The sequence below is a fragment of the Thunnus albacares genome, chromosome 13 (genome assembly GCF_914725855.1).
Source record: "Thunnus albacares chromosome 13, fThuAlb1.1, whole genome shotgun sequence".
In the NCBI taxonomy this organism is placed as follows: Eukaryota; Metazoa; Chordata; class Actinopteri; order Scombriformes; family Scombridae; genus Thunnus; species Thunnus albacares.
This window is the reverse complement of record NC_058118.1, coordinates 11169377-11185287: the sequence shown is the minus strand read 5'-3', so window position 1 is coordinate 11185287 and position 15911 is coordinate 11169377. Positions and strand designations below refer to the sequence as shown.

The 15911-nt window shown below is 36.9% G+C and overlaps 1 protein-coding gene across 1 annotated transcript; it reads right to left on the bottom strand.

Annotated features, from left to right (window-relative positions):
* Window positions 1–2: 2 nt before the first annotated feature.
* Window positions 3–8775, bottom strand: f11r.1 (F11 receptor, tandem duplicate 1). Its single transcript, XM_044371676.1, has 10 exons — window positions 8512–8775; window positions 5729–5788; window positions 5275–5391; window positions 4578–4721; window positions 4248–4450; window positions 4037–4139; window positions 2587–2694; window positions 1778–1790; window positions 1595–1655; window positions 3–1427 (listed from the first exon to the last, which is right to left on the bottom strand). The coding sequence occupies exons 1-10, from the start codon at window positions 8561–8563 to the stop codon at window positions 1392–1394; spliced, it is 897 nt and encodes a 298-aa protein (XP_044227611.1). The 5' UTR covers window positions 8564–8775; the 3' UTR covers window positions 3–1391.
* Between the last annotated feature and the right edge of the window lie 7136 nt (window positions 8776–15911).

Below are 15911 nucleotides of genomic sequence, written 5' to 3'. Positions count from 1 at the left end.
AATTTAACAACACAATTTTATTAACCAATATATCAAGAGAAGTTACAGTTATCAAAATTCATCAGCTCTTAACTCTCTATAAAGGCAGGGTTCGTACATACAGGAATGTAGAAAAACCTAGTGTTTAAACACATGATGAGTATTTGTGGATGTCAAGGATAACTGTTTGGGTAATTAATCATTATGACAAGGCTACACATGATGCCATACAAACATGTTTATCATTGAAAAACTAACTTTTTTTGTTAGTTTTTAAGTAACACGTTGTCATTTAATCAAACTCTTAATTCCAATTCATCACATTACTGTATCTCCTGCATCTCAGCTCACAGGAAATTACATTTCTACAGGAAATGAATCATAGTATGCCTGAAATTTTCTGTACTGTAATCCTACACTCTTACCAATGCATTAACTTAGCCGATGTAGTTCAGAGGACTACAAACTAGGGTCTCAGACAAACAACACACAAATGTAATATTAGTTCAATCAGAAAGGAAATGTTAAAGAGAAGGTGCACCTAAAATGGTTGTCTCCATGACAGCCATAGATGTACCTTAAAGTTTCTAGTTAATGTCAGGAAGCTCCGTGAGAACAGCTGATCATTAAATGGTTCTTAATTACAAACATAAAAGCTTATATTTACAGAAATGAGAAACTCTATAAAATTTCATAGAAAAAAATATTGTACATTGAGACAGTTTTATGGTTGTTAAAAAAAAAAAGAGAAAAAAAACACTTATACAGTGAAGCAATATTTTAGCTGCACCAATGATTCAGCACAGACTGACAGATAAGAGTGCTGCTCTGGAGAAAATTAAGGTGACGGGTCAGTAAATGTAATAAAAGAAGTCAAGACACTGCAGTTGCAGAGAAAATGTGTCCATCAGTTGTGTCCATCTCCTTTGTAAAGAAAACAACTAAAAAGAGACTGAAATTTGTATTCAGTTAGAATGAGTTGATCTGAGGTGTTTAAATGTGATTGTAAAAATTAAAATTAAAAATGAGTTGGTCCTATAATCAGGAGGCTCAGAAAATCAGAAACTCAGAAACACACACTCCAAATGTAGGTTAAAAAAAATCTGTGGCTCAAATCAGTCACTAGTAGCCACAGCTCATCTTATTAAAACCACAATTCATGTACAAAAAAAAACATATTACCTGTCTGTCGTAAATTATTTCCTATAACCTTTATCCTTAAACCCCCACAAGTTGATGCATCTGCCTCTAAAATACATGTCAACTCATAACACTCATACTGCAGTGTTACATACTGCTAAGAAAACTGCAAAAAGAAAGTAAGTGTCAGAACATCACTAAAAACAGAAAAAAGACATGGTGAGAAACATTTAGAAACAAGGTTTTCTCCAGTTGTGTCTGTTGCTTGCAGGTTATACCACGAACGATGACTTCTGTTTGAAGTCTCCCTGAGAAACAAACACATCAAACATCATTATTGGGACATTTTTCTTACAGCTCCAAATCTGTTAAACATGAAAAAAAAACTTTACAAAAGAAACAAACATGACTGTAATATAAATCACTTGGAGTAACAACAGTGTGTAAAGTTGAAAACAGGCAGACTCATACGTACATCTTCATCGTCACCGGCATACGATGATGGGGGCTGGTAGACCACATTGGACTTTTGTTTGCTGCAGGAAGAATTTAAAAGAACATGTTGAGCTAGTCACAGAGATAGCAGATCATTTTACACATGTAACCCTAAAGGAAACCTGCAATCCATTAAACAGTATAAAAAATAAAATGGTCTTACCTTTCACTCTTCTCTGTACAGGAAGAAAGGAAACAAAGTCAGTAGTTGGACAGACATCTTGTTAGCTGCATAAATTACTGTATAACATTTTGTCCTTTCTCCCACAAATGAAAAAAACACATTAATGAAGGGGTGCAGGTTGTGGGAACTTGTTGGAGGAGGAAGTTAAAAATTCCTTTAAAAAAAGGAAGTTCTTTTCATCTACCTTGTTTGAACTTCTTGTTAATTACTTATTTTGCATCAACCATCCAGTATTTTACATTTTCAGATTTTCTGCAAAGATTAGTCGATTAGTCAGTCAACAGAAAACTTTGATAATCAATTAATCGTTTTGGGTCATTTTTATTCATCAGCTTCTTGAATGTGAATATTTTCTGGTTTCTTTAGTCCTCTATGCTAGTATACTGAATATCTGTGGGTTGTGGGTTGTGGGTTGTGGACTGTTGGTCAGGACAAAACAAGACATTTAAGTTTATACCTTGGGCTTTGAGAAACTGCAATCAACATTTCACCATTTTCTGACATTTCAATAAGGATTTATCAAGAAAATAATTGAAAGATTAATCAATAATTAAAATAATCGCACATTTAATGTCTTAATACTACCAAAATGGTGCTTTTACAATAAATTCCATGCTGACAAGGGAGTTAACTAGTTTCTTTAACTCATTAGTAGGAGAAATTATCTTATGCTGTCACTGGCCTCCCATCTCTCTGGGTATGGACAAAGTGTTGAATTAGAGGAACAAGATAATGTCAACATGAATACCAGAATATTGATCACAGTAAATGTAGAAGTGTACACTCACTGGGCAGGTATCCTTTCTTGTGGGCGTACCAAATTCCAAGTACCAGTAGGACCACTAGCAGGAGAGCCACTATTACACCAGCAACAATCCCTCCGGTATTTAAGTCGCCTTGAAGAAGAACATACAGAAGGATCATGTAAAACTTAACATTTTACAAACTGAAAATGAAGGTTGTATCTGTAACTGACCGCTGATTCATACAATCTATAAGTCCGCAGATGGCTTCTATTTCTATTTTGATTTGCATTCGTTGTTTATGTATTCCTTATTTGATAGTTTAATGTTTGTGTTTTGAATTGGACCTTCCCTCAAGGTGGCAGTCAATCCACCCAGTGAGGGGATTGACTGCCCGTGCTAGGTTGACTAAGTGAGCCTGTATATTGGGTCTGCTAACCTGCTAATGTAGCATTCATTAGCCCGGTGTGCTCGGCGCAGACACATGTAGAAGAGTGGGGCAATATTAATGCTATTCAGACACGGCAAGCAGATGAATCCAGGGTCACAACGAAGACGAACTATCCGAAATTTGGTTAACACCCTTGGTGAGTGGAATGAGGTAAGGCAGCCTTAATTGCCTGTACTGCAGGTACCGTGGGTTTGAGTTGTCCATTCACATTGTTTGAACGTTTCGTTTGTTTTGTTGTTTTCTTTGTTTAGTTCGTTTCATTTGTGTACTTTCTTGGCGTGCAGCGCTATTTTGTTAGATTATTATTATTAGAGTAGTAGTGGGTTTGTTTTTTTTTTGTGTGAATTTAAATGTTTGTTAATTTGAGGGAAAGGTTATTTAGAGTTTGACTGAATGAGGGTCATGTATTTATATACTTTAATGTGTAGGATTTGTCTGTTTACTCACTGTGTCTGGTATGAATTTAGATTTAAAAGCAGTTTAGCCAGCTTTGTAGGAGGGTTGAATTTAATTAACACAATGTTTGCACTCGGTGTATACCTTTGCTGACTGGACATTAGCACTATTAAGAGGCGCTGTTGTCTGATTTGGTGACTATTTTTAATAGCTGTTTGATTCAGTTTATTATTTGTGTATTATATTTTTGATACAACTGTAAACTAGATAAATATGGATTCTAATTTTGTATATTTTTCTATAGTTTTCATGGTGCTTTTCATGGTGCAATGAGATGGTGACTAATTAGGAGAAATAAACAAACCATGAAGCATCCGTTTGGGACTCTCCGTGCGCTTGCTCAACTAAGTCAAGGGCTGTTACAGTATCTTTATTATGACAATTACAGTTTCCATTTAGATAAACTCCTTTGATGCAGCCAAACCAGTTTATTGTTCTTAGTGTTGGCATGCAGGGCATTACACTGACTGAAACTGGTTTAAAGATTATCATCTCTTGAATGCATATCCTTATTGTCATTCTCATTCATTTCATTTTTGTCAAGGGAAAAAAAAAAAATCAGCTCTGGCTCAAGTGAAGAGCACTTACGGACTTCCATTTTCACAGCTCTACAGCGCTGAGGAGGACCGGCAATGTTGGCAGCCTCACAGTAGTACTCCCCTGTGTCCATCTTGGTTGAAGCGGGAAACTCCTAAGAAGACAGACGAGGTATATTCAAAAGAGTTATATTATTTCCACAGGCCAAAGAGATCACAGCTGTCACAGTAAAGATGGTGCAAGGTGATGAGTTGCAACTGACCAGGTTGCCAGTCTCTGTGTTCAGCTTGTAGGTGGCGTTTTTGAAGCCAGAAACCTTTTTGGGCTCAGTGGGCAGAAGGGTGCCATCTTTGAACCACATGTAATGGGGAGGAGGTGAGGCATCACCGTCATGGCAGGACAGGACGGCCATCTTGCCCGTCGTCACTGAGCTGGGGATCCTACACACGGGTGGAGATGGAGGCACTGCGGGACATAACATTCAGTTTTCTTCAGTACCATAAAGCCTTTGTACTAGACATTTGAGTCAGAATATTATTTATTTTATAGCAGTGTTTGGGTTTGGGTGAATGTAATAATAAAGGATCCTTACCGAGAACAGTGAGCTTCACTCTGACTTCCCCAAACTGGCTGTTGCCAGACACCTCACAGTCGTACACTCCAGTATCCTTACGGGTCACTTTGGAAAATCTCAGATTGTTGTTACCGTACACCGTCACTCGGCTGGAATATGGTGCTGTGGAAGAGTTGCAGCATTACAAAACAGACTGGAAACTTCTGCCAAAGATGCACAATCCTCTGAATTTGTTACTTGATAATAGAAACGTTTTTAGAAGCTTTTAATCTGAATCATAAAATACAGTGGCGGCCAGTCATGCTGATTTTTTAATCCTGTACAGGAATATTAGGGTTTTGGACAGTTTATGTAAAAGTGGACACTCAAAATTGATGTCTGCCATCAAATTTTTCAGAATCAGTTGGAGCTGATATGTACATGTGTCAACCACATTTGGCTGTACTTGCACAACATATTTAAGAATTATGGTATATTATGTCACATTATATTGGCTGCAAGTACAATTTTGCAATCAATTATAGGAAAATGGTATGAAAATAAAACAAAAAAACATTGGTGCTTTCCACCAAATTTCTTTAAAATCTTTTAAACTAGTTTTTGAGATATAGTACTAACTAACAGACAGACAAAGAAAAACTTGGCATGACAAAATGAAGTCAAAATGATGAAAAAAACATTTGTCAACATGCACAAAGACTGTGAATCGACTTACCTGTGAGTTTCCCATTGTAAGTCACATATGTCTGAGAGCCTTTTAGGTCCTTAAATTTCCACTCAACTCTGGCATTTGAACCAAAGTCCGCTGAATAAGCGCATGTAAGGTCAACCCCTGAAATAAAAGAGTTCATAATGAATCCAAAAAGAACACACAACTCTGCTGAAATGTCTTCACTTATTATGTAGTGTAGTTTTATATACAGTGCTTGCAAATAATCTTTCTTTAAACCTTCCTTGGCCATCACAGGTATACTTTACTCCAAGAATTAATCATTTAAAAATAACTTCTACTAACTTAAAATATATTCATATAACTACTTCTAAGCTATGTGGATACAGATTGCAGATCTGAAACCAAACATGGCAAATCATGGGAAATAATCACATATCATTTATAATTTCCTGGTTTTTCCTCAATATTCAAATTATTTTACATTTCCAAGACTCACCTTCATTCTCTTTCACCTGCACATTTGCATTGGAGGTAGTAACTGAAAAGCCACTCACACCTGTACACAGACATTAAAATACAACAGGTAATTAGACTTTTGAAGTTCCATTACATGCAATCAGTATAATACATCTGTGTAATGAGTTTAGTTATGACCAGTTCTTTCATTGTCTGAGATTGCTTAAGATGTAATATTCCCTCTAAAAACCTGACTTGACAGACATTCATCACCACAATTTGAAAAAGTTGCAACGTCTAGATTCTCACTTCCTTTATTCACTTAGTGCAGTGGTCTTTGTGCAGTTTTGTCTGTGTTTCAGTTCACTGCAATATCAACTGCAGACAAAAAAACACCTCAGTGGGCAACATATTATAGATTATATTATAGATTATAGAGGTCTGAAAATTCCACAAGTGCTGTCCACCATGAAATCCTGACTTTCCAGGTGGATTCTAAGGCTTGAAATATGAACAGTTCAAAAACTTGGAAGCAAGATAAAAGCACTCTGTGTCGTAATATTTATATAGTGGAACACAAGAAGCTGCAGCAGGCATGAAGACTGGTTGAACTGAGGCTGGGATGCAGATTACCATCAGTTCCACACTACACACTCCCATTCTACTACAAAGGATAATCTGAGATCAGTATACTGCTTGGTCTGCTTCCAAAAGTGCAGCATATACCCTCATCTACATGGAGACAGGTTTAGGTCAACAGATGATTAATAGGACCCATCAAAATGCAGCACAGCCAGTCCCTACATGAATATTTTCATTACCATCTCGCAGTCTATTTTATGAACAAGATTTTAAAACACAATCTAAAATGTACTTAAGAATATTACTAATAAATGAGAGGTTAAATCTCCACAGTATCTTTTTACAAACTGTCACGCTGTGAAAGCGTGTGAAGACTGAAGAACACAAACAACCCTTGTCAAATACTCAGGCACACAGTGGGCAGTCGTAACAAGCCTCCAGGGTGTGGACCGAAAAAAAAAAAAAAAAAGTTGCTCATTCCTGTCTGCTGAGCCAGAAACCTTCCGGTGAAACTGTCAACAGTCTGGCTGAAACTGGGTCTTTTCAGGCACAGCAGCGCTGCTACAGCACTGTTCAGCCTGTCTCACTATACATGTGCAGCTGTAGGACATTAAACCACTGGCATGGCTTTGACTGTTGGTAGTTACATGATTTAACTACAACTTCTGTCTGTGTAGGAGGAACTTGTCGACTACAGGGAACAGCAGCAGGAGCCAGTTAATCATTAACTATGTGCTACCAAGTCATCTATTGTGCAAGTGATTTTACTGTGTATTACTGTGTATTTAGTACAAGATGAAAAAATACACACAGCAAGACTTTAAATTAATGTGTGTACTAATATGCCATTAATTCAAATTTAATAATAACAACAATAATAATAATAATAATAATGATAATGAGTTGGTTTTAGGTTTTTTAATGACAGCCAGCCAGTTGCATCAGACTTTTCTCAGCAGCTGAGATAAGGCAGTACAGTCACAGGTTTGGTTTGCTGGTGAGATAAGCCTCCACTGTAAGATGAAACCACAGCTCTCCATGACTTCCTTGTTTGCATACAGTGCGAGTTTCAGGGTTGGGGTGATAAAAGTCCTTCAAGGTAAGATACTGGCAATACATGCCGGTTAGATAGTGATGGGAAACTCAAGTCAAAGCCCCACAGTAGATGTCTCTGTACAAGGTAGCAACAAGTGTGCTGTACAGATTTGAATTCAAACAGCATACTGTGCTGCAGGTGCACTGCTGAGCATCACAACAAAGACCAACAGTAACTGCCTTGAAAAGCAGCTGGAAGACATTTTATCAAAGCACTCTCACATTTTTTATATATAACAAAAAGATACTTAGAAGAAAATGTTTATGAGACATATTGTACTAACTTCAGAGTGGTTATTTGAAGGAGAAAAGGTCAAAATTGTGAATCTGAGCTTACAAAGAGTAAATGAACAAATTACAGATGTTTATGGAACATAAATCCAGGGGACAATAAATGATTTACACCAATGACAGTGATTGGAAAGCTGAAAAGTTTTGGTAAGTATGGATTGTGTTCACACCTTCTTTACAGTATTTAATTTACTCATATGAATAAATAAAAAAGTCAACACTAAAAACTTTTTTGGGACTTTCAATGTGATTGTTATTCTCATTAGTGACCTGACTGTGACCTCATTCTGTTTTCACATTGCTTTTCCTATTAAAGGTCACTATGTAAACAGGAATATGGAAACAGTGATACCACATGTTGTATTTTGTGGTGCACCCTTCCTACATTTATTATCAAACAACAATGATATTTTTCGTAAATGAGGAGGAACTAATAAACCGTATCTCTCCCCCCTCTTCCAAAATGTTGTGGTTATACTGGTTTTACAGCTGCTCACAGTACTCGGGGCGTTTTGGTTTATTCCTGTCATATAACTTTTAAAAGGACGTCATAGCAAAATATGATAACTCCTGCTACCACAAAAAACGTCACTATTTCATTGCCACAGATATCAACGTATCACTAAACTACTAAACCCACCTGTCGCATACAGATACAACAGGCCTGCATTTTTTAAGACAAGGCCCAGCGTTCATTTAAGGATAACAACACAAGTAACAAAGGTTCGTTTAATATTTCATTTAGAGCTGATAGGCACTTGCTATGTTATTATTGATTTAAATTATGGGAATATAAAGACATTTAAGCGTTGAATAGTCTCAAGCGACTTAAATTTGTTGCCAAAAACCACTCACCTGTTGCTACGCACACGAACAAAGCCACTGAAAACAACCCGCTGACAAGCATGTCGACCTGTTGACGACGGCGTCCCTCTTCAATAACAGTCCTGTAGGAAAAAAACGACCAAAAACTATATAAAAAAAACTTCCTTGCGTCGAGTAAACAACCAAGCTCCTATATTTCTAACTTCTATCCACTATGTTGGCGTTTACAGCTGTAATAAGCGTCTGCCCCCACCTGCAGTCTACCCAGGTGACTTCCGGGTAATAGGAGCCTCCCAGGTGCCTGGGTGACGTCAGAGTGGAAAAACAGGTTTGACTGGATCTAAACTATTACAAAGCATATTTACATGGACAGAAAACAGGGGCAAGCTCATAATTATTAAACAGACACAAACGGCGGGGTCTTTGCACCCTTCACCACCATCAGCTGTAGTTAAGTTCTGGCACAGATTTTTTTGTTGGCGTATTTAACTTCTTTCATTTCCTTCTTCACTGCTGGCAAAACGGTGACTCAGACATAAATGATGTGAGAAATATTTGTTTTATGACATGTGAACATCCTGTATTGCGCATCCCAAGTATCACAGAAGTGAAACTGCCAGCAATAAAAATCACTGAAAATTGTGTGTGTGTGTGTGTGTGTGTGTGTGTGTGTGTGTGTGTGTGTGTGTGTGTGTGTGTGTGTGTGTGTGTGTGTGGGTGGGTGGATGGGTGGGTGTGTGTCTGTGTCTGTGTCTATGTCTGTGTCTGTGTCAGTCAGTCATTTTGAAGGCTTTGTGGAAAAATTGTACTTGGGTTAAAAGCTGCAATATGTATTGGAGAAAAGTATATATTTTCGTTTTACAAAGTATGCAAATTAACTGTAACTTTCCTAAAATATTAATAATCTGTCATTTTTCAGATGACAACATTTAACATAACATTTTGCTATGATGGTTGTCTCTTACAGTAGTTAGTTTAGACCTCAGTTGGTAGTCCTTGTATGTTAAATATGTTGGCAGGATGAGAGTTAAATAAATATTATATGACTCATGCTGTGAAATCAATGCCAATAAATACTTTAAAATGATAATTACACTTTAAAGATCCCTTTCAGACATGTTTTAAGACATATAAAAAATACTCTGGAATAACAATGTGTGTCTGATATGGTTTTTCCTCCAAAAAAATATCACATAAAAATCTTCACCTTCACATAAAAATCTTCACCTTCTCCCCCACTGACAGGTGGCTGTCCTACAACCTCTGACCTAGGTGTTGAACGGGTTTTCCAGAATCTACATACCAAACATCTTAGCTTGCTCAGGAAAACCCCAAATTTCAGCCTGGCTTCTGTAATCACCAGCTGCCAGTCAGGAATGGCCAACAACTGGATCACAACAGAAATGTGTGTGTGAAATAGGTGGTGGAGGAATTGGAGGTACCCCAAGATGACCCTTTAACAGACAATCTCTGGAGGAGCCCCACTCTGTTGGTTGAGTTGATTTAGAAGAATAAACAAATTTAATTTCTACTGTTGGCCTATCCTAGAGGAGGCATCTGTTTTACGATAATATGAGTATTAAAAAATATGAAAAGTAACATAAAAAATTAAAATGCAAAAGTTATAAAAGAGGGAAAATACCCTCTTTAGGAATAAAAAGAGTCAAAAAGACAAAAAGCCAAAAAAGAGCTATAAGCCTTTAAAGCAAAAAGGAAAAGCCTCTAGACCTCTCTGGCCTCCCCTTTTATAGTGTTCGTCTTGATGCCTCGTACATTTCAAAATCCATATATAGTTATCAACCAGAACAACAACAAACTCTTGGATAATTTTTGTTTGCGTTGCACAACACAATTCTTACAACTCTAACAACTCTAATAAGTCCAACACTTAACGGTTTAAGTAAAATATAGAAGTGTTAGCCAGATGTAGAAAACCACTGCTCGTTTTTCAGACCAAAACAGGCTTCCTGTTGTACCAAATAAAAGGTGTTAGAAGATTTCAGCTGCACTTCATGCACAAACTTTGCAAACAGTGTTTCCATGTATAAATCAATTGCCATGTTTAGCTAAACATTTTAGAGAATTATTTTAGAGGTAGGTTTGGGTGGAGTGTGTCTCGGGCATATTAGGTGAAACCTTTAACAGTGCAACATTTCACATCAAAGGTTCAATAAACTTGGTTTCAGTGCAGGATTTTACATTCTGTTACACCCCTGCTGGACAGACAACATACTGCCACTTACTGACTGAATACATCATGAGTATCAGTGTGTCATGTTTCATCCTAATCTTCACTTCCTTGTATTATATTGTCTTTTTATTTTATTAATTTAAATTTTATTAATCCACTCATCCATCCACCGCAACAAGCATCCAAATGTCATTATATCTGTTAAGAAAAGGTGTTTTAAAGCCTGTGATTGTAAAATGTGAAGTTGCTCATCTAATTTTATATTTCCAAGAATATGTGGCTGAAGATATTTAATATGAAATAATCTTTCTAAAACATAAAGTCATCCTCAATTAATATTTAGCCACGTCATCCAATAAAGCAACATTTATTGTATTTTTAACCATGGACTGAGGTACAGTGCACAGTAACAACAATTTCTTACACATCTAATGTTTTTATAATAAAAGTAATATTTAAGTGCTTTCACTTCTACATTATCTCCTTATGTACAAATAAAACTGTTTATCACACCAGCAGTTGTGGTGTATTTCCATTGAGAGTCATGGTGTGCTAACAGACAATGTTAAGCAATGCAGGGTGATTCTTATACGCATTATAAGCAATGAGTAACCATCATCTTATTGATGATGTATATGTACTCTTACAAATCACATAGAATCAAGATATGGGTACAGAAGTGTGGTAAAGACTCTTAATTCAATCATAGTTCATACACTGGATGAATTTGAGTGTGTTTGTATTACATGACACTTTGATTGGGTTTGCATTAAAGTCTTCACCTTTTTTAAAAAAAATACACTCTGGAGGAGATCAAGAAATAAGGGTATAAAATGGCAAGAATAACTTATAAAAAAAAAGAGGGTCGGGAGACAATTTGGCAATAATGGTGTAAAATGATCCCCAACAGTTGTATATAAAAAAGGGGACATAACTAGATAGAACTGAATATGCCAATGCATGTCCAGTTCAGCTCAAAATCTATCTTGAAGAGTTTTCACCAACAATGAGTGACAAAGATAAATTATAATGGTGTAATTGGCTAAGATAAAGAGGATGGACAATAGGTGTGACCTATGCAGACCCAAGGGTATAAAAACCTACGCCCTGAGGCTAGAACCCTCAGAGCGATCTGGTTCATCTTTTATGCACTGTTTGCTCTCCTTTTTTGCTGGCATTAAAGAACACTTTGCTGCTTGGACCTCTGACTTCTGAGTTTTTCATCAAAGTAGTAGTTTTGACCTTGTGTTTTTCCAACTCCAACCCACCAATTTGACATGATACAGTATGAAACTAGAACTGTTATGCTGCTAAGCACATTAACACCATTATGTGCAAAAGTACTCAAGTAGCAAAACAAAATAAATGAGCTACATTTGCATCTCAGGTTTTTCCCTTTAACTTAAGGTCAACACTGTAATATCTCACAGCAGTAAAATGTAACAGCTGTAGCTCACTCACTTCTGCATAGAAGATACACAGCTTAGCCAAAACTCACTCACCAAGTCATTACGAAAGAATAGTTATCCCACAGCATGCAGGTCCCTGGATTGGTCGTTCAGTCATTCCACTCGTCTGCTGTCCACAAGACTTGGTTTTACATACACATTTAGTAACTTTTTACATTTTTCAATATCCACAGTTTCACACTCACTCCACACACTTTGCTCTCATTACCTTTTTCCCCACTGCTTTGTGTGGGGAGGGGCAGGACTTGGCTATAATATCTAACCAATGATAAACTAATGTAAACAAAATCAGTCTGATGGGCAGGATAAAAATATAGGATAAAAGTGCTATAAAATATAGTAATTTAAGGGTGACCCCTGTCTGTGAAAAACAAACAAACAAAAAACCCCACCCCGCAGGGGCCCCCTGGTGGTTAAGGGTCCCACTGCAATCACTTTTAATGCAAACAGGCAAAAACAGCCCTGGCCTGCACTGTCCATCATACTTTTCAGGACCTGCAGGGGGATGAACCATGAAATACATCCATGGGATTAACCAAGATGAAAACAATGAAAACATCTGTCCTCTGATTGGACAGACTGACATTATGTAGATTCAGTTGTAAAAACAGGGTCAGAATTTGTGCTTGTCGCTCACAGCTTGTAGCTTGAAACTTCAGTGTTGCATACACAGCAAATTAGTGTCCATCTCTCAGACTTTGTGAAACATCACTGTTGAAAATATTCCTGCACAAATTTTAATTACACATACACAAAATATTTCTACAGCTACAAAACATTTTTACATGTGCAAATTATATGTGTGCACAAAACTCTTTCACACATGCACAATATATTTATACAGCTGCGAAATTTTATAACATTCACACATTCAGATATGTGCATGCATTTTTTTTCACACCAAAGGTGATACACAACCGCAGGCTGTGAAATTATGTGTGAACATCATTTCACAAGCTCAAATACTGATGACCCTTATTTGCTTCCATACATTCATTCTCAACTAATTATTACATCTTCATTCCTTATTGCTGGACATCTGTGCAAACTCCCCACAGATGACCTGTGGTTAACCTGCTCATGCACATACCATGAAATCAAAATCCATATGGTCCACTTTATCATCAGCCATCTCTAATTAGTCATGCGGGACTGGAGCTGGTGACCTGTGGTTAACCTGCACACACACAGAGCATGGCATACAACAACCCTCTCCTCTCTTATTGATTAGTTTTAACCCTACCCATCTCCTCTCTCATTGATTCCTCTGAATTTGATGTAGCACCTTCTGATTGGACAAAGAGGGGCTACTCAGGACGGCAGGACTTACAGTGACGTAGTGCCTTCTGATTGGCTCATAGAGGGCGGGACTTACTGATGATGCTCTGATTGGGAGCTGTCAAATACTTGATTAGTTGTAGTCTATATCTCTCTCTGACAGTGTTTCCCTGTCGTGGAAGTATAGTTGCAAAAAGAATTTGGTACTAAAAAGAGAGTAACTTTGAAAGATATCCACTTGATTTGACTAATTTGGATGGCTTAAACTTTTAAATACATTTTTGCATGAAAGGAGGATTGTAGGTTTTGTCCCCCATCACTTATATTGTAAGCGCATTGGGAAGGGATCCTGTTAATGACCAGTATTACACGAGGCATGATTACGGCAAGATTCAGGCACTATTTCAGTGTTCATTTGGGCACCTGACTATTGCCTTATGACAGACTTGAAAAAATGTGAAACTATCCTTTAATGTAAAAATTACCACCTTACCACCTGTGATTTTAAACATACAATTTAAAGGAAAAAAGAGTTTGAAAGGGGAAAGTGTTGCCTTTCAATAAACATAGCCTGGGTTTACATTCATCTGGATTGGATGCAAGGGTAAAAAGTTGGGTGCATGATTCAGCTGTCTGGAATACAAGGTAAAAAATGTACATACAGGTTGTGGTTCCCTCAAAACTAAACAGTGGTTAATTATTATGAATTATTATGCATATTATGCATTTGTCAATCATCTCCATGAAACAATTAACACACAGGAACATTTTCTCTGCACAGAAGTCATCATGATGAAATTTGCATTATTTGAGGATAGTAGATACAGAGTATAGTCAGTAAGGTGTATTGCTTTCAGGATATTGGAGGAACACAAATGAATTCTCTTGTTTTTCAGGTTTTGTTAGTGTTCAGTCCAATTATTGTTTTTTCAAACTCATTTGTATTAATCCTTAAACTATTACTGTTCAGACAAGATTATCCGTTTTGCATATTCTTAAACTTTGGTATTTCCTCATGACTATAGTTTGTGCAGTCATTTCCTTCTTCTTTTTGACACTTTCGAATACAATCCAGTCTGATTCAGTGAAGTGTTACCTTCCATAGGAGATCAACAGCACCTTCAGTATAGTATAAATAGTAAGTCTAAAGATGCAGTCGGTTAGTTTAGTTTTGTTGATGCTGTTCAGTGTCCATTCAGTTTATTGTAATTATACAATACATAGTGCAGCAGTGCTTTTAAATGCAATTAAATGATTGTGCTTTGGCTACACACCACCTATTCAACTATATACATAAGTAAAAAATCCTTTACATTATTAGAGAAAACATTTCACCATAAAAAGCATATTTATTGTAAATTCATAAACAAAACCATCAGTAGGATCTAAATCTAGAGTTTTCATAGAGAGCTTAACCTCTCTGAGAGAAGACGGGCTGATTATTTGCCTACTTGTAATCATTATGTTCAGAGAAAACACATAAAGCAGTTCAGCTGTGTTTTGGTTGCTCATTTGATGCACATGTACTCTCGCCTTCATTCAGATATTTGCTTTAGTGCTGACTCCAGCGTTCAACCAAATATTTCAGAGGGGGAGGGGGAATGCTGCTCCAATGGACTTTGGGGACATTTCTCAGTATTGTATGAGGATATGTATTGATTTTTACCCTCTTTTACAGAAGGACAGAGGCTTGTGTGTCAATACACAAACCTCTGGGCCCGTATTGAAAGATTAAATTCAGGCTGCTGAGTGACCAAGAAAAAGGAAATGTGATGATAGTTTGATTAGCTGAGACACCTCCGCAGCTACATTTCCTCATTCAGTGTGCAAGTAAACTACATGTCAGCAGTTTCTCAACCAAGCATGTTCAATAAATATATTATTGTTTTATACAAATTCACAGACAATTAAATTATATATCAATGTAAAATCCAAAAAACACATCATATAAACTAAAAGACATAGAATTATATTGTGTTTGAATATTCTGCTAAAAGGCTTATCATAAAGGAACAATTCAACATTTGGGAAATTCTGGCAGGACTAGGTCTTGGCCGGGTGCAGTGACTTCCTGGACTTTTCTGGTGGTTGCCCGGCAACCTCACAGTGACAAGACCCCAGGAATTCACTGCCCCCAGCCAAAAAATAGTCCTGCTCAGAACGACCCTCCTAAAACCACAAGGTGTCATTGTTACACTTTTGTGACACATTTTTGTACAAATTAAACAAACGAGCTATAACTTGTTAATCTGTGAGCTTTTGAGGTGTTGGTAAGCAGATTTTATTACCTTTGAACAGAGTCAGGCTAGATGTTTCCCCCTGTTTACAGTCTTTATGCTAAGCTAAGCTAACCAGCTGCTAGCTGTAGCTTCATACTGAAGATATATTCTCTTGTCGGCAAGAAGGTGAATATGCATATTTACCAAAACATTGAACTACTGTATTCCTTTATCTGCATACCTACATTAATTATTATATAATACCTGTATAGC

Coding starts and splice junctions, on each gene's coding strand:
- f11r.1 (XM_044371676.1), bottom strand. CDS start 8,563: ATGCTTGTCAGCGGGTTGTTTTCAGTGGCTTTGTTCGTGTGCGTAGCA. Junction 4,722..5,274: donor TTACAATGGGAAACTCACAG/GTAAGTCGATTC, acceptor ACTCTTCCACAG/CACCATATTCCAGCCGAGTG. Junction 4,140..4,247: donor ACACAGAGACTGGCAACCTG/GTCAGTTGCAAC, acceptor CTGTCTTCTTAG/GAGTTTCCCGCTTCAACCAA.